The sequence below is a fragment of the Folsomia candida genome, unplaced genomic scaffold, assembly GCF_002217175.1.
Source record: "Folsomia candida strain VU population unplaced genomic scaffold, ASM221717v1 Fcan01_Sc005, whole genome shotgun sequence".
In the NCBI taxonomy this organism is placed as follows: Eukaryota; Metazoa; Arthropoda; class Collembola; order Entomobryomorpha; family Isotomidae; genus Folsomia; species Folsomia candida.
Window position 1 is genome coordinate 4,369,006 of NW_019091197.1, and position 25,295 is coordinate 4,394,300.

Here is a 25,295-nt window from a genome sequence, read left to right on the forward strand (position 1 = left end):
AAAGTTATGGGGGTTTGAAATTGGTCGAAAATGCAAATTTTTAAGTTTGGCGCCACGCCATTGGGCCAAATATGAGTTTTACACGGAAATAAGAATGAATCCTTCATCAGGGGTCCCAGTAGATTCTAAAAAACATAGTGGGTACCCTGGACTCAAACGACAGGTCGTGAGTGTCCCTTGTAAGCCAAATTTCTCAAACAATACGAACTACAGTACATATGCATGTCATTGCATAATTTTGTTACAACGTAGATAAGATGATCGCACTGAGGGGAGGACGTTGCTCGGGATTAATTCGATGCTAATACATCTTCTCTTTTTATTCGATTTTCTAAATTTAAAAAATCCGGACTTGGAGAAATCCAGAAATTTACGCTCGATTTTTAATTTGAAACTCCTGATAACGAAAAAAATGGGGTGCAAATTTTTGGATTGTGTCAAAATCCGGTTTTTTCAAATTCAAAAATCGAATAAACTGAGACAACATGTATTAGAGCATAAAATTAATATCCCCAAGCAAAGTCCCCCCGCTACGAAACTTGGTACCATTTCTAACCAATACACAATGGCGTAATCGACAAATACCCAAAACTGTCAATTTATATAAATGAATAAAGTTATAACTAAAGCAATACATACAACAAATATTCTATGGTGCCTGCTTTTGCAATGCACATAAGTTTTGCCGTTAACAAGTGTCACTTCAACTGACAAAAGTCTTAACCACTAAAAGTTTGATGTTTTTCATGGATGTGCCAGATTTGTTTTTTATGTGTACCTTAGAAAATGCTTTTCCACTATACATGTTTTTGTCTACATGTCCGATAAGGTAAAGGAGTAGGTCAGTCAGCTTTATGGATGTAAATAATCATAACGGAAATTCCAACATGTCCTCTTAAACGATAAGGTGCCCCTATTTGTTTATAGGCTAAATATAAAGCTCAAAATGGGTGCTCACATCTCATAAAATCCCATCTAAATAAGGAACACAATTTTGAGACACTTCCTGGAAGTCAACTGGCAAGAATTTGCACAACGCAGAAATCTGTAGTATATTTATGTATCAAATATCATTTGTATACCACTGTTTTCGCTTCATTGCGTAAAATACAAGTTGACCGTTGTACTATTTTCGTTATCTCAAAGCGATAAAGCCCCAGAGGTGGTCCACCAAAACCTTCGGATTTTGTAATGATCGGTTTATAAATATCTGGACAGGTAGGCGTCTCTCCTGACCAGGAATTCTTAAAAAATCTAACCAATTAGTGAAAACAAACCAATAATGATGACAACTTTATTTGCATGGTTGGCCGGCATCTTAGCCGTTGCAACACTTTTATGGACACATTCTACACGAAAATATCTTACACGTAAGGTGTCCCAGTTATAAATATTGATTAAATATTGAAATGTGGATTCTAAGGTTTCTGAATTCAAATTTTAGGCTGGTTATGGCTGAACAATTCGATAAAGAAGGCCTGCCCACCCATTCATTTCGCGTTGACGGAGTTAGCGTCCAAAGTCGGAGACGTCATTGGAGTCAACATTTATGGCCGTTACACAAGTAAGTACTTTAGGTTTTCAAAGTAGCGAATTACAATCGTCGAGCCGATTAGAATTGTTTGGATTATAAATAATGGCACTGTTCGTTAAAAAAATAGAGATACAATTGCCCTTACATAAATCTATCTAAATTTAAAATATTTGTTTACCATGTAAACAAACTCTTTCAGATAACCTGTCAGATTTTTATCCCTATTCTTTTGAACGAAAACAAGTGGGACTGATGTATGTATAGCACGCGTTGTGTAAAGAATGTCCAAAAAATGGTGTGACAGGCCAATTTCCAAGATTTCTTTCAAAATAAGGCGAATATAATCATAAACTTTGTAACCCCCAAATATCCCTGACTCGCTTAAGACGTTAGTTTATCTGAACTTTTCTTTAGTTGTGCTGTCCTCCTTTCAAGTTATGAAAGCAATCTTGGGGAACAATCGATTTGCTAAAGATCGTCAGAATCATTGTCATGATAACGGTATGAAAAAAGAACAAATATTTTGATTTAATTTACGAATTTTCAAAATAATGTACTATTCTTTGAATCGAAGGAATTACATGGGGTTCTGGCTGTCATTGGAAGCACTTGAAATCACATGTTTCCCAATTAATTCGTAAAGTACTTTCTAACGACGACATGATCCAAAATCTTGTCCAGAACGAGATAACCACAATATTTAAGACGAACGAAATGCTCCTGACACTGCAAGACATCGACCTTTACACCAGTTGTCACAACATACTTTTCGGCATTTTATTCGGACCAGCGGTACATGAGAGTTCAGAAGTTCAGGACATTATACGCCGCCATAAATTAAAAACTAAGCCATCCTGCGACCCTGCAGAATGGTACACATGCTCATCCTGGTTGTTGTTCCAAGGATCAACTAACACACTTGATCCAAGTTATAGTGAAGATATCAAGAAAATCATCCAGGTACATATTTGCATATATTATGTATCTGTACATAAAGTGTTATGGCCAACGACTGGTCTAATAAATGTGGGTCAACGTCTTTTTAGGGACGCGCGTGTTTACTCCGATCGGCAAAGAATGACATGAATCCAAATAATGAATCCGGTCTCGTGGATCTATTTATTGCGAGTTGGTTGGACAAAGACAAAAGTACCAACACTATTGAAACTGCAGGTGATTATAAGTAATTTATTATTTACTTCAAGTTAATATATATGATGCTAACTAATTTAATCCTTAATTAATTAACAAAGTTGACACCTTGGCGAGCATAGTGTCCGATATGTGCGCATCTGGGACGCAACCAATGGCCTTCGCGATTCAATGGATGATTTATCTGCTTGCGCGCAATCCGAAAGTTCAGGACAAAATTTATGATGAAATTATGAATGAAGAACTAAGCAACTCAGGGGCAAAGTATGTACTTATGCATTTCTTCTTGTTTAGTTATTATCCCTCGTAAAATGAGCCTGCATTAATGTTGTACATATATTATTTATTAATTAGGGCGTACAGAATGGCAACGTTATACGAAATTTTTCGAGTTGGGAACATTTTGCCCATCCCAATTCCAAGATGTGCGACTGAAGCGTTTAGCATAAGTGACCTTCCAGTGCGAAAGGTTGGACTAACAATGGAGGCGCAAACCATGTTCAGCGCAGATAATTTTTTGACCATATTAGTTTGGAAGAGCAAGTCTTTAGAAACAACATTTGGCTTGCTCAGATGCGCAAATTTCAGCACGTTATGGGCGCAGCAAGTTCGCAAAAACGCACAAAGTTGAGCTCGGCACTTGGGCATTGCCCGAAAAACCGTGCGTTTTTGCGAACTTGCGGCGCCCATAACGTGCTGAAATTTGCGCATCTGCCCAAGTGCCGAGCCAAATGTTGTTTGTAAAGACTTGCTCTTTCAAACTAATAGGGTCAAAAAATTATCTGGGCTGAATATGGTTTGCGCCTCCATTGTAAGTAATTATTGTCAGAATTATGAAATGAAACATGTAATCACGTGTTAATATTGTTTGAATCATAAGGGGTGCCCCATAATTTACAATTTGGACCCAATCTTTAAAGATGTCTCATATTGGGGAGAATCTGTCGACAAATTTGTACCCGAAAGGTTTTTAGATGAAAGAAAACTGATCAGGACTGAAAGGATGGTAATGTTTGGGTTTGGTAAGGATGAATTTGTTAAATTATGTAAGTTAATAGTTTTCACGGACAATTTAAAATGTTAGGGAAACGAAGATGTCTTGGCGAATCGATCGTCTGGAATACTCTGATGCTCTATTTAACCGAGATTTGTACAAAATTTGAAGTTTCGGCTGGACGTCAAAACCCTACAGATTACGGAATTGGCAAAAAAGCTTCGTTTATATTTTCTGCGAGGAGAAGGCATAATATGCATAGCTAAAACATACAACTCTACTTTTTACAAAATTCTCAATGCATAATATACATATTATGTATTATTTTTTTATCTCTAATGTATATCAGTAAATATTTTGCACCTGTAAATACTATTGTCAACGAATTTCAGTACATATTTGAATTTGTCGAAACAAAACGTTATAATAATTGTATGTACATATTATTAATAGAACAATTTATAATCAGTACAGATACACATATACATGCATACAAATATGTACATTGCGTACATAGGTATGTACATATGTAAATACATATGCAGGAACATATGTAAGTATGCACATGCATATCTGCATACGTTCTGACTTCCTAGCATAAATGGAAATGAGTAGTCAGATGATCTCATATCAATTATCATAGGTTACCTGACACGTTTATCCAATAAAACGTTAACTCAATTCAAACAAAGTAAACAAATATCTGTATAATCAGAGGAATATGAATGTGAATCATATTATTTCCGTTACCTTATCAAATTCTCAGTTTGGTCAATCCTTAATGTGACTGACGAGACGTGGAAAAGTAAGTGACCCCATGATCATCATTAATTTGCCATGCATTGGTTGAATATTATCTCATAATGGCTCCCTTTTTCTCTGACTCTCGTGTTCAACGTTTATGCCCATTCTGACACTGACCAGTAAGGAGTTAGCCAATTGTTACTACTGCCATTAAAGTAAGAAACCACATATTGTAGTGATTATCTATAATATAAATGTGTTGATTATTTATGTGTTATAATTTTCTTTCCATTTTGATCCTAAGTAGGTTTTCGGTCCAATTTGGCCAGAGAGGGTTGGTTAATATGGCGACAGTTGGAAATTCAGAGGTTGAGTTTAAAGAAGTAGAAGTCCTCGAAATTATGCTCGGCGATGAGAAATTATTCGAGGAAAAACGGGAATTCTCTCTTGCTATTGGAATCAAAAAGGCTGATGTCATACTGAAGTTGCATCGGTTGACAAATAACCAAATCACGATGAAAAACTACTACACAGAAGACTTGGAAAAGTTACGGAGTGGAAGTGAATCGCCTTCAGAGATGTATGCAAAATTGATTAAGATTTTGGAAAATCTGAAATTGTTATGTTCCGCCAGTAAGTAAACTTAAACAACTATTTACATATGTAAAGTTATTTACAAGCGACACCTTTGTGCATTATAAAAGTAGTTGAAGCATTTTTTATCTGTTAGACTTAAGGTCAAGCTAGGCATTTAATTTATACCTCCGCCACGAGGCTATGATATAGAATCAAGCCTCTAGAATAGTTTATGCTGATTGTATGCATATATATTTTTATGACTCATGTACATAAGTATGTATGTACATACCGCTATAAATGTTTGGAAGTAGTGGCGAGACAGTGCATGGAGATGAATCATCCCCAAAGTGACAAATTACGTACGTCTGTTAATGGCAGTGTCGAGTATCGATGAACTAGATACAAATTATATTGACCATATACATACGTACAAATTCATATTCAATGTCATGTATAGATAGTCTAGCGTTTTATCAGTAGCCATATGTCCAGCCATTTGCACATCCTCATATCTCTTTGTTAAACAGAGTTATCATGATAACCATTAGTCACACATGCACCCATATTTTGCATGAACGTAATTCATCATTCACAAATTAGTTGCATGATCAATAAATTATATATCATCACATGATTAATATATTTATGCATTCAAAAATAAATATGCACACATAAATAATTATCTTATTCCACTTATTTAGAGAAAGTGGAAAAACTCTCTGGAAGATCAGAAGTGGAGAAAGAAAAATCGCAAATTTTTCATGGCGTTCCTCCTCAAGATGCTGGTCTGGTGGGTCGTGACGCTGAGCATGCAGAACTCGATAACTTTCGCACTAAAAAGCCTTACAAGGTGGTCTACATTTCTGGCCTCCCTGGGCAAGGGAAGACTCAATTTATCATTCAATATGTCACCTCTATCCGTGATGACTTCAACATTTGCTGGCTTTCTGCCCACAACGTGACAACCTTGACTCATTCCTTGACCAAATTCGCGTCTGACGAGCTTCCCCTTAAGACTGATACTTTGGACAAGTTGGACAAGATGACTTTCCCAGAACTGATGTCAACCGTGCTGAGTGGGATGAATAAGTTAGGTCAACAATGGATCACAGTACTCGACAATGTGGACACAAAGTTCGATGAATTTGTGGAACTAGTTAAAAATCGTGCAAACGCTACTGATTCCTTCACCCTTGTGACCTCGAGGATAAACAATCTTCTAAACATGACTCCTAATATTGGTCATATGATACTGGGCGGGCTGAAGTTGGAGGATGCGAAGACACTCATAACCAACCAGATTGATGGTGCCACGGCAGAGGAGGCGAATAAGCTATGGGAAATAGTTGGTGGACATCCTTTCTCTTTACAACAATGCAGCTCGTCCATTCGTCAAGAAAAGATCAATTACCAATGTTCAGTTTCCGATTTTTTGAACGAGTTAGAACACGACATAAGTCTGGGAATGTCTTGCAAAGCGTTCGAGTACGAGATGGAAATTCAAGAACCGACAGCAATAATTCTGGGCAAGACATTAGCAAAACTGGACCCTGCTGCGCTCGAGTGTCTCTACGTTTTGAGTTACATGCACTCAAAAAATGTCCCGTTAGACTTGGCAAGTTATATTTTTCATGTTGTATTTAATACGGAGAAAGCACACCATGAAATCAGCCTCAGGAAACTTAAAGAGTATAACTTGGTAAGCGTGGAGGATAATACGACTCGGACACATGGACTGGTCCAATGGGCAGCAAAACGTGCATTAAATAGTAGTGATAATGTTGCCAAAAAATCTGAAATTGAGCAAAAATTACTAAACTCGATCGGGAGTAAGGAAATTGGCAAGGTACTCAATACGCAGAATGCTTTTCATTTGGTCACCATTTACGACCAGATACAATTAAGTACCGGAAGTGTGGTGAAAGTCGTGTGTCCCGATGTGAACATTGTCCAGTCTATCTTTGAAAAATTGCGGGACGTTTCCGCACTTAGGGAAGCATTCGATTTCATAAATAAAGCACTGCTCAAATTTCGTACCGCTTTAGGTGCTGATAATAAACACACGTTGCAAGTGGAGGGTCTGTTGTACCAGGCAATGATAAAGCTAGGCAGGTACGATGACGCCGTGGCAGGACTGAAATCACTCTACTCCAAACTTATTGCCTCCCAAGGATTAAATCATGAGTTGACTTTATACGTTGGAAATGACTTGGCGAGAGCGTTGCATTTTTCAGGACATGTAGACCAAGCCATGGTTGAGGGCGAAAAGGTGTTTCTCGCACGCAAAGAATTGCTAGGTGAAAGACACGTGGACACGCTGATTTCATGGCATAACTTGGCAATTTGTATGTCAGATTGGAAACGTGGGAAGAAACAGTTTGAGGAGGCGGGTGCCATACATGAGGAAATTTTTAAGATTAGATTAATGGACTTGGGTGAAAATCATCAATCAACACTCAATTCACGACATCAAGTAGCTTACTGCAAATTGCAGCACGCCTTGCAACGTGTTAGAAAGAGTGAAGAGGAGGAAGAACTTTGGGTAGGAGAGATCACAGAGGTGAAAAAAGAATTGGAGAAAATTTCCGAAATCAGAGGTTCCGTGTTGGGTGAGGATAATACGGAAACGCTTCGCACTCAATATTGGTTGTGTGTGGCAATGATAAATTTAAATGATAGCGAGGAGAGAGACAAGGCTGTTGTGATTCTGAATAAAGTCCTTGAAAAGAGGATTGAAGTCTTGAGGGAGGAGCACGTAGAGGCGATTGATACGAAAAAATTGGTTGATAAAATTGAAGGAGAAAAACGTGATGGAATAGATTTTGGTTTTGAAATATACTCGTAAGGATTTATGTATTCTTGCGGAACCAATAATGATATTGTGGGACACTGAAATTGTAAGATTGGAGGGGGAGGGATTTAATGGGATTGTAAGGATAGGAAATTTTTGTTGGGACATTGATTGCACCCCATGTAAAGTGAAAGCAGTCCGTGTTCGAGAGAAACAAATTTCTAAGTGTGGGCAACAAAGTGAGGATGAGAAAGTTATATTTCTATCCATTTAGAAAAATTTGTAAACGTTTATTGTTTTAGAAATTGCTTGTTTATAGACTGTAATCTAAAGTCTGGAGTTTTACTAAATATTTACAATTCTGAAAAATGCGCTTGCAGTATTTAATTTGTATTATATTATTTTGGATTCGCAAATGTACATATTTATCTATTAATATGTGAATAAAATCTGTCTTAATTAATTGCGAATGTGCATGTTTATTCTCAAGTTTTGATATTTTGAATGAACAATTTGGGGTATTCACGTCGGATGTGCTAATGTTAGCAATGGAATATATGCAAATGTGCAAATGTGCACATATACAAATGTCAGCATCACTTCAATCAAGTGAACACAAAATAAATCCATAGTATGAATTTCATACATCCACGAAGAGAACACGACGAAGGAAAAATCGCTTCTATTCAATCAGAACTTCTGATTAAATAGAAGATAATTTCTTCTGAATCAGAAAAAATTATCATGGACAGATACTAGACTTCTGGGGACCGTGCAAAAATGTCATCGATGGAAGAAAAGATCACGGCATTACATACATTTTCGAATAAATTATAACATGTGCCATATGCAAAATCTCGCAGGATGTTGGGGTCAAAATTCTCTGAAAATGAATCACATTCCTTTCGTCTGGTCTCCAATGAGAAATGAGAACAAAGGGCTTTCATACATATAAAGGTGCATCCCCATCATAGCCGGCATGTTGCGAGCTCATCCGATTTTCCGAATTAATGCATTACTGATATATATACAGAGAAATACATCCTTCCTTACCTAACGTTGTGACTATATGTAAGTAACGAACCCAATTTGGAAGCGTGGTTTTGCCTGTCTGTTTCCAACCATCGACATTCGACATGAGTAGAGATTTTTAAAATAAGGACAACCGTTGATTTGACCGAGACCATGGTCAGATTCAGACGTGGCCTGGGACAAATATAGTAAGTCAAAGTTCATTTAATTTCAGAATTTTTTGGTGGTAGAAAGGGTTGTTAATTTGTGTAGCAATAAATCGTTTCTCTTTAATTAGATATTTAAATTAAGTAATTTAATATTTGATAAAGATTGTTATCATAGTAAATGGGATTGATTGATAAGGTGGCCTCTACCACATAATATTTAAACGGGGAGAATACTAACATGAGCAGGTTCCCACAGTTCCCAAGATTACAATTCCCTAACATTAAGTTAGTGCACATTTTCTTCGAAAATTTGGGATGTGAATTTATCTTACTTGAAACGCAAATGTTGAACAAGACAATCTTTAAGCATTGCATAGGTCTATTGTGTGAAATTCAAATAGCCTCGGATATTAATTATCTTGTGTACATTGCAGGTTACCATCTTCACATACATGCATAAGGAAGAAGCCGATTACATAATTTATGATTTCTAAAATGGTAAGAAATACATTTATTCTCAGTAACATGCAGTAAATTATTTTGAAATGGATCATAGTTCATTGTCAAATTTTTTAAAAATTATTTAGGCGAATTCCGTCCCCGTATCTTGACATCACGACGCAATATTTCGACACCGTGGGGTCGACGACGACACAACCGGAAGACGTTAGAAGTTTATAATAATGTCAAATTACAAAATAATTATTTATTGGTCTTCACAACTAGATATTTCCTAGTGAATAAGTTGTGTAATTTTTTCCCAGCTATAAATACGTAGAGAAAGTTGTTATATATTTTAGCACTAAATTTGATCTGATGCCTCTGTGCAATTGTATTAGCACACGTGACACCTGACAACTTAGTTATGCTTTGTAAACAGAAAATGATTGTAATTTGATCGTAAATTTAAAATGATTCAGATAGGTTTGTAGCGAGGCTGATTCGGTAAAATTACTTGATAGCCCGAGAACCACATGGACACCCCGTGTAATTTATAAGCTAATGAAACGCTCAACTACAGAAAACTGCTTAAACTCACGAAACTTTTCTCATTGTATTAGAAAAAGTTGCACAATTGTTGGGTTAATTATTTTGTCAAATTCGATAAACTTTGTGCAATGGATACGGTATTAGTCCATACACTCGTACAGATTTAAGCGTGAAATTAATCACCTTATACATACATTCATATGTTTAGGCTCTCAATTGAATCTTGGAAACTAACGGATAAAAGTCGAGGAAACGATGCAGCATTGTTTTAAATATGTCCTATACGTAACTGGAACCGGTGTTGACCTGAAATCTATAATGCAGAATGCAATGGCATTATTGACCTCAGACGGTACAGATGTATTTGTTTCTACACTTTTTCATGCTAAACAAAGGTTTTTACTTGTAAGATGAGAAAGAAGTAATTTTATATAAATTTAGGGTTTACTTGATGTTATGAAGGTGAAGTAAAGATGTCATTCAAAAATTATAGCGGTACATAAATTTAATAAGTATTGACTGACGCCGTAAATATACCTGTATCGTATTTTACATTACGTGAACGATTATTTATGGTACTCGGTACGTTATCTGGTAAGATCGTTGTTAAGTACTAATAAATATATCCTCAGGTTTTATAATAAAAAGTATTCGAAATTAAATTATATAAGTTTAAATCCCCTAATGCATACGTAAATATGCACTTCTGAATTTGCATGCGTCACTATATTTTCATACTTGATATACTATATATACACATACATACGTACGCATATATATAATGGGCACAATTGGACATCACTGATAACTTTTGCATACACACATCTTACAATTAAAGAAAAAATAAAGCTAAGTTCAATAAATTCTTAATTTTTTAAATATTAAATTTGATAACGGTCTACGTTTTAGATATAAATAAATTGCATTTAAAATTCATTCTACTCACTTTGTAAAGTAATGTCAGTTATATCCAGAAGTACGAGGAAAACTCGCATCTCGACTGGATTGTTCAGCTCTTGTAGAAGATAAAGCTTGCGCTGCAACTCGGGTCAAACACACTGGCGTAGGGGACATCGGCTTGGCTTGACTGCAAGTATTCCAGGTTCAAACCCCAGCACGGTACAGATAAATTTACTTTTTGCAACCTAGTTTTGACCACAATGTTATACCGTTGTATAGGGGCTAGAGTTCTACTAGCAACATAGCCGGACCACCCCCGGGAAGATATTGGGGAGTGGTCAATATCATCATTTTTTCATACTGACCACACCCCCACACGCTGTCGGTGCGGTTTGAATATCCTACTAGTAGAACTTGACCTCTTATGCAAAGTTAAAAGCATTTTAGTCAAAACTGGCTTGCAAAAATGTAAACTAGCCTCTACTGAGATTTGAACCCGCGTGCTTATGCTACAGACTGAGCCGATGTCCCTTATGCCAGCAATTTGACTCGGGTTGCAGCGCTAGCTTTATCTTCTACAAGAGCTGAAAAATCCAGTCGAGATGCGAGTTTCCCTCGTACTTCTGGATATAACTGACATTATTTGTTAAATTGGACAAGTTTAATGATTTTTATAGTATGCAGCCTAATAGTAAACCTTTGTATGCAAAACAATTGAGTAAAGTTTGTTTTTATGTTCTATTTCATTGTCAGAGGGAAAGTTATTTACGCATTGATGTATAACCGTTTCATGAAGTATTTTAAGTTTTTAATAATTTCACGCAAAGAAATGACCTGTGTAAATAACTTCTTTTTATGGTAGTTTACTGATTTTCTTTCTATCTTTACTGGAGAAAGGACAACGTATGAAATTGCGTTCGTTTATTTAAGTGTTCAGATATGCATCCACATACCATAAACAAAGCCAAATCCACGATTATTTCTAGCCATAGTAAGAAATCAATATCGCCCACTCACATACATATGTACACGTGTCGGAGGGAGAAAACCGAATCGGATATGTATCCGCCATGGAGAAAGTGAAAGTACACTCGGATGCAACAACTGGTCGTGGTCATATTTAAACTTTAAACTCAAATACTGAATTAATTAATTTTGATTTAATTAATTTATCTCAATGTTTCTTGGTCAAAATTTCACAAAGGAAGGTATGCAAATACATAGCTTCATAAAGAAATATCTCATAATTAAACAGTTGTTAACCTTAAATCTATCAATATTTTAAGGAAAACTCATTTAACTTGACGCAAATTTCATCAATTAACAGATTTTCTTCCCAAAAAGCCACCATGTAAAAAGGTTGTAAAGAAAAAGAAGAAACAGGGCGATCAAATGGTGTTTTTACCTCCAGAGGTAGGTAAAATGTGCGTAACTTTCGTAAAATTTTGCAGACATTGCAAATCTTCCATTTTTCTAGATCATCGCGAAAATCTGGGATTATCTCTCCCTCGCCGACTTAAAGATAGCTCGTAGAGTAAACTCCACCTGGAAAAGTTGGAGTTGGGAGAAATTTACAACGCTTGCTATGCGATCTTTAACCTACGACAGCGCAGTCACTTATCACTACTACGTGACTTATCCTTCCGATCTAGATGCTATATCCGCGTTCAAAATCGACATATCCAAAAGGGTCCAACTTGTCGCAAGTGCTTCCTCGCCCGGGCAAATCATCACTTTTCCACCCGAATTCACCTACCGAATTATGCCCATCTTATCACAAGCTCTCAGTGTTAAACGACTCGATATGAAGATCGGGTCTGACATCAGTACAAAATTTATCTCTCCATCCGATGTCGACGAGTGGACAAAGTTGTGTCGCAAAGTTTTCGACGTGTCGCCCAGTCTGGAAGAACTTTGCCTTGAAGTTCCCGTGCTGCCTAGTTTTTCCTGGTTTCCGGTCGAAGAGAGGTTGACATGCTTAAAGATATTGCGACTTGACATACTTCCGGCCACGTCGGAATGGGGGAATGACGCCATGGCGAAAATAATCATGGAGGAGACCCCCAACCTGGTGACGTTTACTTCATCATATTTTGGAACCGGACTGCACACCAGTATTTTAAAGTTGTTAACTGGAAGTGACGAATTTTGGCCAAAATTGACAAATATTGGGTGTCCCCGGAAACAGAGGAGGGAAGGGTATTGGGGATGGCGAAATACGACAGATCTTGACCTTTTGGCACAAGTTCAGCGAAAATGGAAGCAAATTTATTTTGGGAGGATATCAACGAACCAGTTGGAGCAGGTAAAAGCTGTGTTGGAAAAGCACTGTGAAACTGTTGAGCTTATCGAGCTGAATCCTGTGTTATCGCTACGACTCGTACCGATGGAATTGCCGAGGATGCCAAATCTGAAAAAGTTGGCGATTTGGGAGTACGATGTGTCCGAGTATGAGTTGTATAGTTTGTTCAGTCAGATTTACAAGATGCCGAGGGGTGTGGTGGGTGAGTCGGGATTAGTGTAGTGATTGGGGAATAAATGTATTTTTAATTTTGATTTCATTTACAATTTTAGAACAAAACGTGGCCCCGTGCAATGACTGGTCGAGGGAGAAGTTGGACTTTTTCAACTTGTTCGACTTGTTCGGGGTAAGTAATGAAAATTTGAAGATTTTTAAAGGATGACGATTTTTGTGAATTTGTGTACAAATGTATGCAATGAATCATTTGCAAATATGGAAAGCCCAAAAATATTTGACAAATGATGTCACTCTAATACATGCTACACTTTAATCACATTTTATGCAATTCGTTTTTCTGGTAATTTTATGCGAAAACAGTATCGTCAAAATATTTACCTAGGTCCTTCTTCTATAAAGACTTTTACTCAATTTACAGTTAAAATAATTGATAATCCTTAGTCTAAAAATTATAATTTTTGAATTATTACAGGACAGTGAAAAATTTAAGGATCGATTCCCATCCCTGCACACTTTAATATTCACTGTGCCATCCGGTCGGTACAAGAGTTACGTGTACAATGCAATCTTTCCAAAAAAGAAAATAGCAAGTTTAAAGCAGATTTGTTACCTGAATGTCACTTACCCGGACCCATTTGGCAGCACTAATGCGAACAAAAGGGCTCAGCGACTCCTGAAAATGTTCCCCAATGTTCATAATAAGGAAATGAACCGATTGAGGAAGGAGTTGTACAATTCGTGATGAATATTGTTGGGTGATGAATATTATTAAGTGTTTATTCTAATTATAAGAAAGTATGTAATCCGCATTAATGGTATGGTTATTTTATTAGTGTCCAATAGTGGAGTATTGGACTTCCTTGATCGAAGATAGAATAAAGAATTACATTATTTTCTTTATCGTCATTGTGCAATGTAAAGATGTCATATTTTCCTGTTCCTAAGTACGTATGTATTTGCATAAAATGTCGAATGTGCGCTTAAGATTAAATATTACACCGTAGAAAAAAGAGGGTCTGGGGATTTTGACGTCTTCGGTTGAGCTTAAAATATCTAAGAAATTTGTTTCTTCATTTGACCAATTTTATCCTTTTGTAGCTGTGATACCTTAGATGCCTCATTTTAAGCTCATATGTATGTATGCAAGTACATACATAAAATGCACATGTACACGTTAGCAAGAGCATTGCTCTTAGAGCACTTGACCTACTTGATAATATTTAAAATCAGAGATTTTATACCACGAAATTCTATTCGTTGTGATTTATTACACATGCATTGCACAAAATTTAAAATCAAAATAACAAATTCACTCAATATTTATCAAAGCGATTATATTTTAATAGCGCTATGCATCCCAAAACAAGGTCCTTCAACATAACCTGGTGATTTTATGAAGGCCGCAATGGCTGGAATTGCCTCGAAATTTGTCATGTAATCCACCAGATTAGCGTGATCGCTGATCAGACTTTCTCGATACGCCTTCAACATGTAAAATGTCGAGTAGACGAGAAAGTCAAGGTAGCAAATCTATTCATAAAAATATTTAGAATCAGTCTTAAGATTTCAGACATTTTTCAATAATAAAAAAAACTCACCTCATCTCCCAACAAGAACTTCTTGCCTCCCAACATTTTCGAAAGGACGCTCATTTTTGAGGGCACCGTATTTTCAAACATCGCCTTCGTTTGTTCCTGTCATATTTAAATACATACACATGCTATTTCAAAATTTGATTGAGATATTTCTAAATATTTGCATACCTACATACCTGATCAGTGTAAATGAACATTGCAAAATTTTGAATGATGTCGCCCAGCATTCCTTCCATCATTTCTGCCCTGGCAAGATCACCAATATTGGACGGGATCAAACTCGGTTTATACTTTCGGATCACGTACATCAAAACTGCTCGAGATTCGGAGAGCTTGATCGAGTCATCAATCCAATATGGGAGCTAATGTGGGGAGAAAGAAGCACATTTAAATCTGCATGCTTCTTACTCTTAAAAAATATTAAGCTACATTAGGAGAATCGAGTCCAATCCGAGTTTTCTGATGCTTCCAGGTCGACTCCCCACCGTCGCCTTCTTTCCCTTGCGTGTACACAAAGTAGTCGTAATCAACCCCCATATATTCCAGGGCAAAACGGATGGGATAACCTCGCTATGAAAGCAAAATTATGAAAATTTTATATAAAACGTAAGTATATTTTGATATGAAATATATAGAAATATGTATGCATACTCCACGACAGTCCCAATATGCAAGTTGAGGTTTGCTCATTTTTGCGAATGTTGCAAATTTAGGGAGGAAAAGGATACGATCTGGGCAACGTTGTTGCGCTTACTGAAGTGATGGAAATAAAATATTTTCCATGGAGTCACTCCTCGTCACTCAAGGACAAATTGGAGTGGACTGGACCATGTAATCAAATTAGACGGTAAGAATCGTTATGAATCATTGTTGCCTATTATAGTTTGACTAATGGTGTACGTCACGAAACACTAATGTATTTATGTATGTATAATAATTATGGCTCCTTGGAAGCAATCTGTATGTTTATTGCTGCACACGACACCGAGAAAATATGACTTGCCATTTATGAATTGCGTTTGCTTGGCGAGTCAATTTTTTATCGTGTTGATGTTTCGCTTAATGGATATAATTTTTTTTACAGCCAGACGAGAAAAAGTCATTGGGGTATTTTGTCTTGTATCCGAATTGCTTATTTCAGTTGTGGTATGTTAATTGTATGTATACTGCTGGTTAAGAGGGTACAATAAAAAGCAAGGACACGAACGGAGTATTACTCATCCTTCAATGCAAGTTAATAGTGAAAATACACAAAATTGTATTGGAATATTAAATGCAAGGTAAAGCTGGAAATTCTGCACAGTCACAAGCTGACATTTCCGATATTTGCTAGTTTTTATGCAAAGAATTAGGTATATGTATGTCGTGAAAAGTACTTTTAATCAAATTTCATATTTATTCAATTGTGAAATCTCACCAATTTTATAAATCGCAGTACTTTCACACCAAATAATACATAAACATGGCTAAATTTTAGCCGGACAATGCCTGCTAAACCAGGGCCCTTTAATGAACTGGGGCGACTTCATGTATGCCTCAATAGCCGGAAGCTTCTCAAAGCTGATCATGTAAGCTGTCAAGTTTTCATGCGCCTGGACAACGCTTGGACGGAATTTGGTCAACATGTAGAGGATTTCGTACGTAGGAAAATCAATGTAGGAGGGCTGTAAAATGAATACAAAATCTGTACTATTTTTCAGAAATTATGATAAACTTTTATCCATGCATAATTTCCTAACCTCATTTCCCATCAGGAATTTCTTGTCGCCCAAAATTTTCGATAGAATCACCAACTTTGTCGGCACCACGGACCCGAACGTGTACGAATGTTCTTCTTTTTTGTCTTCGCCGGAATACGCGGCGGTGGCGGAGTACGTCATAATATCCGCTAAAATGCCTTCAATCATGTCCATCTCAGCCAACTTGGCAAGATTCGACGGGATCATGGACGGATTATATTTTCGGACGACATACTTGAGGATGGCGTTCGACTCGGTGATTTTGACGTCGTCGTCAATCCAGTATGGGAGCTGAAAAAGAGTGAGTTTCGGCTTAATTGGTGTAAATAAGTATTTGGTGTCGATAATATTTAATGATAACTGACTCACATTTGGAGCAATAAGGCCCAGCTTGGTTTTATCGGATGCCCAAGTATTGTCCCCACCGGTTTGTTCATTGTCTTCCTTGTACGTTAAGTCGTCGTAGTCAACCCCCATGTACGCGAGGGCAAAGCGGATCTTCTGTGCCAACTGTAAAAAAAAATGTGCCATGAAAAAGTGATTTATAAAATTCATGAAATGCATATTCTTTGTATAATTGTGCGAGCAGGATAAAATTGATAAGTGGAAATAAATTGTTGCATGATTTTAAAATTTAAATTAGACGCAAAACGTTTTTTGCCCAATGAATTGGAACAAATATTAGCATCAATAATTAAACAATTGACAAAATTTCTGGTTGTTAACCGGACTCGTTTTTACATTCTCTTCAGCTCTATATGGTTTGAACTAATTATTTTATGGTTAGTTTAACGAATTCCAACAAAAGCAAAATATCATGCACAATATTTCCCTCTTTCCTGAAGTAAAATAACTTCATAGTTGCAAAAGCAGTATTAAATTTTATGGTAAAATATGCATGTGAATCATGCATTTTACTTACACCACGAATGTCCCAATACGCCAATTTCGGCTTTCCCATTTTAATTTAACTTAAGTTTAAATTAAACAGAATATTTAACCAAAAAAATATGGTCTGAATCCGACAACTATTAGGACAAAGCTAATACTAAAGTGCACGTGCAAGATCCTCTTATACATATGTATAACATTACTAACGTTTTTCCTCCGAGTCGATAAGTACGAATTTATGTAGGTGCATATGTACATACACACACATAAGTAAGCATGACAAAGACAAATATCATGAACCGGTATAATGAACCAAAGCTGTGCAGGACGGAATGCTACTTATCTATTCCGAAAACGTTAAAATCTCATATTTATTGGTACATAAATACATGCACGAATACATATAAAGATCTAGTCATCCAGCTCAACTACCTAATTCATATAAGAGCCACACACCATCAGTTATAGCAAGTAATCTTCAATTGAACAAATAACAATAATTGACGCCAACAGCATCTACTAGTATATCGTACTATGAAATGTATGCCTGCATACATATTTATTTATATGCATCTAAATACTCAACGTTTCGTATATAGTGAAATGCACATCGTGGTGCCACGACCAACCTTTTGCATGACCTTGTAGTGAATTGAGTTTGTTTATCTCTCTTTACTGAAGAGACCTTGGCATTGACAGACACCGCACCGCTTGATGAGTTTGACTTGCATTATTCATCGTGTTTATTCCTTTTTTGCCGGTTTTGGTCTCATTGTTAGAAGTCCAATGTCAAGGACAATGTCAACTGTGCATTTGTATTTGAAATTAATGAAATATTGATCAAACATGACTCATATTTCGCAATAATGGATGATTTTATTTTCCAATAAAATATTTATTTTGATTTTATAATCTCTTCAAGAAAATATTGCATGATTTTTTTAAAATCTGCCAATCTACACTTGGGCAAGAGACGTCCTCCCAAAAAACGGTGAACTGATGAAGGTCGGGGAGCTGATGTATGTCGCGATTTCTGGAATTTTCTCAAGGTTGGAGACAAATGCTTGCAAATTTTTTGGGACAAGGTCAGGACGATACTTGGTCAACATGGAGAATTGTTCGAAGAGAACAAAGTCCAAGTAGCACATCTATAAAAGTTGAAGTTGTTTATAAATATGAGAAAATATTTTGTAAATATTTTATTTGCAAAAATTTATGTAAATACATACCTCATTTCCCAACAAGAATTTCTTGTCTCCTAAACATTTCGAGAGAATTTCCACCTTTTTGGGAGTCTCAGATTCAAATCGTTCCTTCTCCTTGTCCTGTGGCAAAATATTTGCATGGATTAATTTGCACAGTAAATAAATATTAACAAATTGTACCCACCGTTCCTGAATACGCCGCAGCGAAAATGTACGAATACGTGTCCGCAATGACGCCCTCGGTCTGCTCAACTTTCGACAATTGGACCAAGTCCGTCGGCATAAGGGCTGGCTTATACTTGCGGACGACATACTTCAAAATGGCCAAGGACTCGGTCAGCTTGACCTTATCGTCGAACCAGTAGGGCAGCTAGAAAAGAATGAAATCATAATTTTATTGCAAAAAATTTGCAAAATTATGCGAACTTTTAAAAACTCACATTGGGAGCATCCATTCCCAACTTGGGTTTCTGATGAGCCCAAGTCTTCTCGCCACCGGCTTCCTCGTTATTTTCGATGTAGACGACGTGCTCGTAATCCACACCCATGTAGGCGAGGGCGAAACGGGTGGCGTGACCCAACTGGGGATGATAATGACAAAATTATGCACATGCAAAAAAAGACGCTAATTTTTTGCAGATTGAAAGACTCACCCCTCTCAAGTCCCAGTAACCGAATTGTGGCTTTCCCATTTTCGCAAAGTTGTTTTATTTGGTTTGGAAGAAAACAGAGCAGCTGCCGGTTTGGAGTGGAAATCAATACTGACCAGGTTTTGGTGCACTCTCCGAGTTTTATGGAGCAGAGCTCGGCACATCATTTAGTGAGGAAGCATGCTTGTTAAGTATGTAAGCATGGTCTAGAAAATTCTGCACATGCTTTTGCTTGACAACAGGGGCGACAGACTGACAACATAACACTCGAAATGATAATTACATAATTGACGTCACGGATAACCAACTATGTAATAATTATGAGGTTAAAAGAAACGTTTTGCAGGGATGTTAACCTTTTTTAAGTGCATTTTGTTGCAGACGGGACGCAAATTTATGCAACAAAGTTATTCATGTGTCTGTGTGGTCTAGAAATTGAGGTGTCGGCTTGAATTTGGGGGTGCTGGCATGATAAAGTAAATTGAATAGCGATAATATAATAATTGACTCGTGATGATTGAATTTGATATTTATGTAACTGAAAACGTTTAACATTTGTCAGTTTTTTACAAGGCATTTTATTTCATGAAAAATTTGTATTTTATTATTTTGTTTTATTTAGGGATTTTTTTATTTAGTTTAATAATAATCTGAACATGAAGCCAAAATTTCTGCTGCGGATGTCCCCACGATGCTTCTGCTTGTCGAAAATGCTGCAAATTTGGAAACTGATTTCTGAGATGGGTCTTCATTTCTACCCTGCTAATGTTAATCTCGTAACGGCTGGATTAATAATAAATAGTAAATACATAGGTATCATTGGCACCTCTGTTGAGCATAAAGAAGCCGAAACTTTCACCCACCAACTTTCCCAATTGTAAAGATTTCAGTTGTTTCATCCTATGTTGAGAAAAGTCGGAAAAACGTACCTGAAAAATTATCGTCTGGACTATGAAATTTATTCTTATCCTCAGAGCACTTGGAAATTTATAAAAACTTGGAAACCAAGACTTCCTTACTTTGGCATGCGGACTAGATTTGGCATTAAAAATTATCACAAAATTTTTCTCGTAAATACAAAGTTTATTAAGAATGCATCGACAAAGCTGTATTTACAGATAGGTATGATTCAAGTGTTTATCTCTCAGGTTTCTATTCGAGTGTGGTCGTCAAATTTTGCATATGTATGCAGTGTATCGAATTTTTAAAACAATTTGGTATGCATTTCTCACAGGAAGTAAAATAAGATAGTCCATCCAGTCCATACATTAACGTTGACTTAGGTGACTCATCCCCTGTGACGTCACAGGTCTAAAAATCTGCACATTTTTACTCATTTCTCGGCTCTGGGAATGTATTTTTAAATTCGATCTGGTCATTTTGTGGACCAGATTGAGATCAGTACCAATTTATTAAAAATATGCACTCTAGATTTTGAAAAGTTTTGAAGGAGGAGACCCAATTTTTCTGAAGGCATTCACTCCTTTTGGGTCTCTTTCTACAAAACTTTTCAAAATCTAGAGTGCATATTTTTAATAAATTGGTACTGATCTGATCTACAAAATGACCAGATCGAATTTTAAAATATGTACATTCCCAGAGCCGAGATATGAGTAAAAATGTACAAATTTTTAGACCTGTGACGTCACAGGCGATGAGTCACCTAAGTCAACGTTAAATACGCTAATAATTCTGACTTTCCATGCCAAGGTTTCCCATTTATATTCATACCTACTCTTGTCATTCATTTATAATAGACATGAATACGACATCATTTTAGGTTAAGTTATAATTTATGTAACGTTGAACGTGGAGATTCTATGCTACATAAATTATGGACTTCCTCAGAACAAATAAAAAATATGTGCCAAAACCGCAACAACTTCAGGACACGGTACATAAATAAATACATATCTCGGTTATTTACTTACTAAGCATATCAGCAAAATGACGATAACGGAGTAATCCAGCTTCCTTGATAACCCTTCTGGACCATTGATTTTATTCAGTCATCTGGTTACATTATGTGTTTACGAGTCTACAATTTTATAATTTTCGAATATGGTTCGAATTTGTAGGAGATTAACAAGACCATTGTCCGTCCTTATTATAGCATCAATTGTGATCGCACTCTATTCGCAAATTCCAAAAGTAAAAATAGAAGTTTCGACTAAATTGCCCTCACGTGATTACTTCTCGGCCTGGAAAACCATTGCAAGTCGTAAGCACAACTTGACATTGGATGATGTAAAAATTCAGCCCGTAATTCGTAAGCGTTTTAAAAAATTCTGTCAATTTTTTAAATGTTTTCTTTGACTTACAAAAATTTTCTTTTAGAAAAAATTGCTAAAAATACGCATTCCACAAAAACGCGACCACCACTTATTCTAATCTGGACCAAGTATTTTGGTGGAGAACCATTAACAAACTTGGAAGGATTTTCCAATCGCATTTCTAGTTGCGAATATCTTTGCGAATATACTGGAAACAGAGATGAACACTTTCAATCCGCGGAAGCTGTCCTATTTCATAGCGGATCTATGGACAAGTATCTATAATCAATAATTTTTTAATCTTTCCACCATTAATTGTGGAAATTTGCAAAAAAAAATTATTGTGCAATAAATCTTTGCAGAAATGATACCACAATTCTTATCAGTCTGACCCGGCCTCAGGGCCAGGTGTGGATTTACAACAATCAAGAATCTCCCGCAAATATGGAAACCTTCACGAAATTAGAAATCCTTCCCCATTTCCGGAACTTGTTCAACTGGACGATGACGATGCGCAAAGATTCCGATATTTATCATCCATATGGAAAAATTGTGAAAACAGAACCCATGGCAACTTCAATTTGGAATGAAAATCTTGCCAAAAGACGTGACATCATAAGGAACAAGTCCAAGTTCGCGGTATGGGTGACTTCCCACTGTATAACTAACAGCCGCCGAGAAAAGCTCGTTAGAGAACTGGCTCGTTATATTCCCATCGATATCGTTGGCGCCTGTGGAACCTGGATGCGAAACTATTGCATTAGAAAAGGAACAGATTATGACACATGTTTCACCAAGTTTGCCGCAAACTACAAGTTTTATCTGAGTTTCGAAAATTCACTTTGTCAAGATTATGTCACAGAAAAGTTTTACAATGCGGTGAAGCATGACATTGTTCCGGTAGTTTATTCGGGCGGGGATATGAAATCATTGGCGCCAAGGGGATCATATATTGATGTCCGTGACTTTAACGGGTCCCGCCATCTTGCCGAGTATTTAATCGAGTTGGACAAGAAGGAGGAAGAATATGAAAAATATTTTGAATTCAAGAGAAATCACGAGATAATCGATAAGGATGAAGAATCTTGGTGTCGTCTTTGTGAGAAAGTGTGGCTTCAAAGGGGTCAAAGTGTGGTGCAGTGGTATCCTGATATGGCTCAGTGGTATGAAAATGAGTTTGAAAATGGGGAAAGAACTGGTGCTAAGAGTTGTGTGGATAAGAGCGAAATTGTTTTTAAGACTGCTATGGAACTAGCGTGGGAAAGGTTTTGGGACTCGATTGGTTTATAAGTAGTTTATGGAAATTCGTTTAATGAGAAAATTCATTCACATGGACATAGGTGGCCGAGTTAGCGTCTAACTCGCAATGTCAGTTAATTAATCAAAATGTGTTAAAAACTGTACAAATTGTTACAAACTCGTTTTGTTGATTATTAGCTCACCCTGCGTAGCATGAGAGCTATTGAATTCCTCTTGTCCGTCCGTCTGTCTGTCTGTCCGTCTGTTAACGAGTTTTTTGCATCAATTGATGCTATTTAAAAATCCCCTTGACCATTATTAAGTTAGGCGCACCATTGGTATTGAACAAACCGAATCGAATTTTTTAATAAATTAATAGCACCGTTGATATCTAACAATCGGTAACACAAAATGATGCGAAATAATTGGGAGAAGGGATTCAAAACGCACCAATAGTGCAAAATATCCGGGAGAAATGGTCATACAATTTTGACAAAGTTTTCAAAATTATGTATCCAGGATGGTCGCTAATGCTGCAGTAATGGTGCAACGGCTAGCCGTTTTTGTTGCACCATGGGTGCAAGAATATATACGAGTTATGATCTATTTTGCCGGCTTATTCCGCACGTTCGGTGCAAAGTTCTGTCTAATCATCATGACAGGGTGAGCTACTTCTAACGTTACTACGGTTTATTTTGTCCGTGTTTCGTGCATTCTCAATAATTGTTACAGGAAAAATCATTCTCAGGTTGAAAAGGTAGCTAACGTGTTCGAATGACAGGTTGAGTATACGAATCATAAACCACAACTACATAGGTATGTACATCAAAAACACGCATGGTCATATTGATATTTACATATTTTATTTACAAAACATGTTCTAAACTAAAATCACGAAATGTATGTATGCGGGTTTTCACGTCACCTTCGTAACTGTCGCAAATAGCGTAAATTTACGATATCTAAATACGAAAATTCCATGCTTACGAAGCTTCGTAAATATACGCAAGGTTGATGCATCTTTTTCGTTCGTAAAAAATTTTGTAACAATAAAAAATCAAGACGTTTCGAACACCATAGTTACCGATGATATTAGGCAAGGAAAAATTAAAGGCAATTTTTACGAAATATTATTTACGACGGGTCTTTCACGCCAACCCGTCGTAAATGACGCAAATTTACTAAACATTTTTTACGAATCCACAGTTACGAAGGTCGTGAAGACCCTCTATATATTTTAATATACCAATATGAGCAAAATGTTTATAAATTTTAGAGGTATAAGTGTTTTCTTAGAGAAATTCTATCTATTTATGCAAATACTATTTAACTACCAATATTTTAAAATATTCCATTAATTTTTCTACATTAATTTTCGAAAATTGCTCGTTTAATCGGGTTTAACTATCGACAGATTACGAAATTTGTGCATCATACAACTACCAAACAATGAAACGATCGATATTTATATTTATTTATGATATCTATTTACAAATAAAATTTCAAAAACGGCATTACATTTGCACATCCTTCTACATAAAACTACATACACATATACATACTAATAAATATGCAAATATACCAGACAAGTACTGATGTTTATTATTATTCGCTATAAAGAATTTTGTATTCGCAATGTACATATGTGTATACATTATCTGTATTACATCTACAAAAGCTATTTAAAATAATAAAATAGCTTGTTAAAAAATAAAATAACTTGTTTTACGACCGCGTTCTAAATATTCAAAATACAGAGACAGGAAAGTATGAACAAACTCAACCTCAAATTGCAGCGGAACGGCTTGGGGTTTTGTTCCAAATTAGATAGGTATGTAAATATAGCAGGTGGCCTTTGATGCCATGTTTTCCGAATTTCAGGTATGAACTATAAAAAACAATTTTTCCAGTATTTATAGAGTAAGAGGGTGATATTTTCTAAACTTAATAATTCAGATAATATAATTAGGAATTCCAATCCCGGACGATTTTTTAAATCCCGGGAATCGGGAATCCCGGTTTTAGCCGTGACAAATCCCGGGAAATCCCGGGATTTTTTCCCGAAATTCAAATCTTACCATATAACTTGAAATTAGTCAATTTTGGTGGAAAAAAAGGTACATGGCTATAAAAAGTACCTGGCCTGAGCATATTTGAGTAAGAATTATAGGACTCGACAAAGACATCCAACGAGTATTTCAAAAGTGAAATTAAACTATTTTATTATGTTCACCTTATAAAAAGAAAAAAAATTGTGACGCAAAAAGTATGGCGAAATGTTCGTCGATTGGATTTACCCCAATTTTTGATATGTTGCAGATCTTTGGTAGTAGATTAATAGTTCAATTACTCTAAACGT

The 25,295-nt window shown here is 36.3% G+C and overlaps 7 protein-coding genes and 2 long non-coding RNA genes across 14 annotated transcripts; 5 read left to right on the plus strand and 4 right to left on the minus strand.

Annotated features, from left to right (window-relative positions):
* The first annotated feature begins 983 nt into the window (after positions 1-983).
* Positions 984-4,159, plus strand: LOC110850373 (cytochrome P450 2J6). 2 transcript variants are annotated; one of them, XM_035852154.1, is made up of 10 exons: positions 984-1,218; positions 1,323-1,370; positions 1,445-1,564; positions 1,949-2,035; positions 2,109-2,494; positions 2,581-2,707; positions 2,788-2,950; positions 3,041-3,155; positions 3,567-3,708; positions 3,771-4,159. In XM_035852154.1, exons 4-10 carry the CDS (start codon positions 1,972-1,974, stop codon positions 3,944-3,946), a joined length of 1,173 nt encoding a protein of 390 aa, XP_035708047.1. In that variant the 5' UTR covers positions 984-1,218; positions 1,323-1,370; positions 1,445-1,564; positions 1,949-1,971; the 3' UTR covers positions 3,947-4,159. The 2 variants fall into 2 exon arrangements, with proteins under 2 accessions (XP_035708047.1, XP_021953500.1); XM_022097808.2 differs by having other exon boundaries at positions 984-1,370.
* Positions 4,160-4,292: 133 nt separating this feature from the next.
* LOC110850374 lies at positions 4,293-8,257 on the plus strand. 3 transcript variants are annotated; one of them, XM_035852152.1, is made up of 4 exons: positions 4,293-4,485; positions 4,605-4,639; positions 4,729-5,057; positions 5,705-8,257. In XM_035852152.1, the coding sequence occupies exons 3-4, from the start codon at positions 4,769-4,771 to the stop codon at positions 7,846-7,848; spliced, it is 2,433 nt and encodes an 810-aa protein (XP_035708045.1). In that variant the 5' UTR covers positions 4,293-4,485; positions 4,605-4,639; positions 4,729-4,768; the 3' UTR covers positions 7,849-8,257. The 3 variants fall into 3 exon arrangements, with proteins under 3 accessions (XP_035708045.1, XP_035708046.1, XP_021953501.1); XM_035852153.1 differs by having other exon boundaries at positions 4,732-5,057; XM_022097809.2 differs by lacking the exon at positions 4,293-4,485 and having other exon boundaries at positions 4,519-4,639; positions 4,732-5,057.
* Positions 8,258-8,789: 532 nt separating this feature from the next.
* Positions 8,790-10,642, plus strand: LOC110849867. The gene is made up of 3 exons (XR_002547887.2): positions 8,790-9,014; positions 9,410-9,473; positions 9,563-10,642. It is a non-coding gene; the product is annotated as an uncharacterized LOC110849867 (long non-coding RNA).
* Positions 10,643-11,938: 1,296 nt separating this feature from the next.
* On the plus strand, positions 11,939-14,700 carry LOC118435630. 2 transcript variants are annotated; one of them, XM_035851960.1, is made up of 5 exons: positions 11,939-12,073; positions 12,193-12,278; positions 12,343-13,369; positions 13,440-13,513; positions 13,817-14,700. In XM_035851960.1, the coding sequence occupies exons 1-5, from the start codon at positions 12,043-12,045 to the stop codon at positions 14,084-14,086; spliced, it is 1,488 nt and encodes a 495-aa protein (XP_035707853.1). In that variant the 5' UTR covers positions 11,939-12,042; the 3' UTR covers positions 14,087-14,700. The 2 variants fall into 2 exon arrangements, with proteins under 2 accessions (XP_035707853.1, XP_035707854.1); XM_035851961.1 differs by lacking the exon at positions 11,939-12,073 and having other exon boundaries at positions 12,220-12,289.
* Positions 14,593-15,750, minus strand: LOC110849941 (glutathione S-transferase Mu 1). The gene is made up of 5 exons (XM_022097425.2): positions 15,591-15,750; positions 15,369-15,509; positions 15,116-15,301; positions 14,943-15,038; positions 14,593-14,874 (listed from the first exon to the last, which is right to left on the minus strand). The coding sequence occupies exons 1-5, from the start codon at positions 15,627-15,629 to the stop codon at positions 14,677-14,679; spliced, it is 660 nt and encodes a 219-aa protein (XP_021953117.1). The 5' UTR covers positions 15,630-15,750; the 3' UTR covers positions 14,593-14,676.
* Positions 15,751-16,312: 562 nt separating this feature from the next.
* Positions 16,313-17,767, minus strand: LOC110849973 (glutathione S-transferase 2). Its single transcript, XM_022097458.2, has 4 exons — positions 17,601-17,767; positions 17,048-17,188; positions 16,679-16,969; positions 16,313-16,603 (listed from the first exon to the last, which is right to left on the minus strand). Exons 1-4 carry the CDS (start codon positions 17,637-17,639, stop codon positions 16,406-16,408), a joined length of 669 nt encoding a protein of 222 aa, XP_021953150.1. The 5' UTR covers positions 17,640-17,767; the 3' UTR covers positions 16,313-16,405.
* A 653-nt stretch (positions 17,768-18,420) lies between these two features.
* Positions 18,421-19,581, minus strand: LOC110849846 (glutathione S-transferase class-mu 26 kDa isozyme 47). Its single transcript, XM_022097308.2, has 5 exons — positions 19,428-19,581; positions 19,215-19,355; positions 18,959-19,144; positions 18,799-18,894; positions 18,421-18,717 (listed from the first exon to the last, which is right to left on the minus strand). Exons 1-5 carry the CDS (start codon positions 19,464-19,466, stop codon positions 18,526-18,528), a joined length of 654 nt encoding a protein of 217 aa, XP_021953000.1. The 5' UTR covers positions 19,467-19,581; the 3' UTR covers positions 18,421-18,525.
* A 401-nt stretch (positions 19,582-19,982) lies between these two features.
* Positions 19,983-20,684, minus strand: LOC110850241. Of its 2 annotated transcripts, XR_002547959.2 has the most exons (3): positions 20,444-20,677; positions 20,288-20,353; positions 19,983-20,207 (listed from the first exon to the last, which is right to left on the minus strand). It is a non-coding gene; the product is annotated as an uncharacterized LOC110850241 (long non-coding RNA). The 2 variants fall into 2 exon arrangements; XR_004834939.1 differs by having other exon boundaries at positions 20,288-20,684.
* A 391-nt stretch (positions 20,685-21,075) lies between these two features.
* LOC110850376 (3-galactosyl-N-acetylglucosaminide 4-alpha-L-fucosyltransferase FUT3) lies at positions 21,076-23,238 on the plus strand. Its single transcript, XM_035852529.1, has 3 exons — positions 21,076-21,693; positions 21,762-21,972; positions 22,060-23,238. Exons 1-3 carry the CDS (start codon positions 21,486-21,488, stop codon positions 22,985-22,987), a joined length of 1,347 nt encoding a protein of 448 aa, XP_035708422.1. The 5' UTR covers positions 21,076-21,485; the 3' UTR covers positions 22,988-23,238.
* The last annotated feature ends 2,057 nt before the right edge of the window (positions 23,239-25,295 follow it).

What these genes read in the sequence shown, in the direction of transcription:
- LOC110849846 (XM_022097308.2), bottom strand. Translation starts at nt 19,466, where the DNA reads ATGGGAAAGCCACAATTCGGTTACTGGGACTTGAGAGGG. An exon ending in GTTACTGGGACTTGAGAGGG is followed by an intron (nt 19,356 to 19,427) that starts GTGAGTCTTTCA and finishes TATCATCCCCAG; the next exon opens with TTGGGTCACGCCACCCGTTT. An exon ending in AATTCTTGTTGGGAAATGAG is followed by an intron (nt 18,718 to 18,798) that starts GTATGTATTTAC and finishes CAACTTTTATAG; the next exon opens with ATGTGCTACTTGGACTTTGT.
- LOC110850376 (XM_035852529.1), top strand. Translation starts at nt 21,486, where the DNA reads ATGGTTCGAATTTGTAGGAGATTAACAAGACCATTGTCCGTCCTTATT. An exon ending in AAAAATTCAGCCCGTAATTC is followed by an intron (nt 21,694 to 21,761) that starts GTAAGCGTTTTA and finishes ATTTTCTTTTAG; the next exon opens with AAAAAATTGCTAAAAATACG. An exon ending in CATAGCGGATCTATGGACAA is followed by an intron (nt 21,973 to 22,059) that starts GTATCTATAATC and finishes AAATCTTTGCAG; the next exon opens with AAATGATACCACAATTCTTA.
- LOC110849941 (XM_022097425.2), bottom strand. Translation starts at nt 15,629, where the DNA reads ATGAGCAAACCTCAACTTGCATATTGGGACTGTCGTGGA. An exon ending in TTGGACTCGATTCTCCTAAT is followed by an intron (nt 15,302 to 15,368) that starts GTAGCTTAATAT and finishes TCCCCACATTAG; the next exon opens with CTCCCATATTGGATTGATGA. An exon ending in AGTTCTTGTTGGGAGATGAG is followed by an intron (nt 14,875 to 14,942) that starts GTGAGTTTTTTT and finishes TTTTATGAATAG; the next exon opens with ATTTGCTACCTTGACTTTCT.
- LOC110850373 (XM_022097808.2), top strand. Translation starts at nt 1,283, where the DNA reads ATGATGACAACTTTATTTGCATGGTTGGCCGGCATCTTAGCCGTTGCA. An exon ending in CATTTATGGCCGTTACACAA is followed by an intron (nt 1,565 to 1,948) that starts GTAAGTACTTTA and finishes ACTTTTCTTTAG; the next exon opens with TTGTGCTGTCCTCCTTTCAA. An exon ending in GAATCATTGTCATGATAACG is followed by an intron (nt 2,036 to 2,108) that starts GTATGAAAAAAG and finishes TTTGAATCGAAG; the next exon opens with GAATTACATGGGGTTCTGGC.
- LOC110849973 (XM_022097458.2), bottom strand. Translation starts at nt 17,639, where the DNA reads ATGGGAAAGCCGAAATTGGCGTATTGGGACATTCGTGGT. An exon ending in CGTATTGGGACATTCGTGGT is followed by an intron (nt 17,189 to 17,600) that starts GTAAGTAAAATG and finishes TTTTTTTTACAG; the next exon opens with TTGGCACAGAAGATCCGCTT. An exon ending in TGGGCCTTATTGCTCCAAAT is followed by an intron (nt 16,970 to 17,047) that starts GTGAGTCAGTTA and finishes ACTCTTTTTCAG; the next exon opens with CTCCCATACTGGATTGACGA.
- LOC110850374 (XM_035852152.1), top strand. Translation starts at nt 4,769, where the DNA reads ATGGCGACAGTTGGAAATTCAGAGGTTGAGTTTAAAGAAGTAGAAGTC. An exon ending in GAAATTGTTATGTTCCGCCA is followed by an intron (nt 5,058 to 5,704) that starts GTAAGTAAACTT and finishes CCACTTATTTAG; the next exon opens with AGAAAGTGGAAAAACTCTCT.
- LOC118435630 (XM_035851960.1), top strand. Translation starts at nt 12,043, where the DNA reads ATGTTTCTTGGTCAAAATTTCACAAAGGAAG. An exon ending in TGGTGTTTTTACCTCCAGAG is followed by an intron (nt 12,279 to 12,342) that starts GTAGGTAAAATG and finishes CCATTTTTCTAG; the next exon opens with ATCATCGCGAAAATCTGGGA. An exon ending in GATGCCGAGGGGTGTGGTGG is followed by an intron (nt 13,370 to 13,439) that starts GTGAGTCGGGAT and finishes TTACAATTTTAG; the next exon opens with AACAAAACGTGGCCCCGTGC.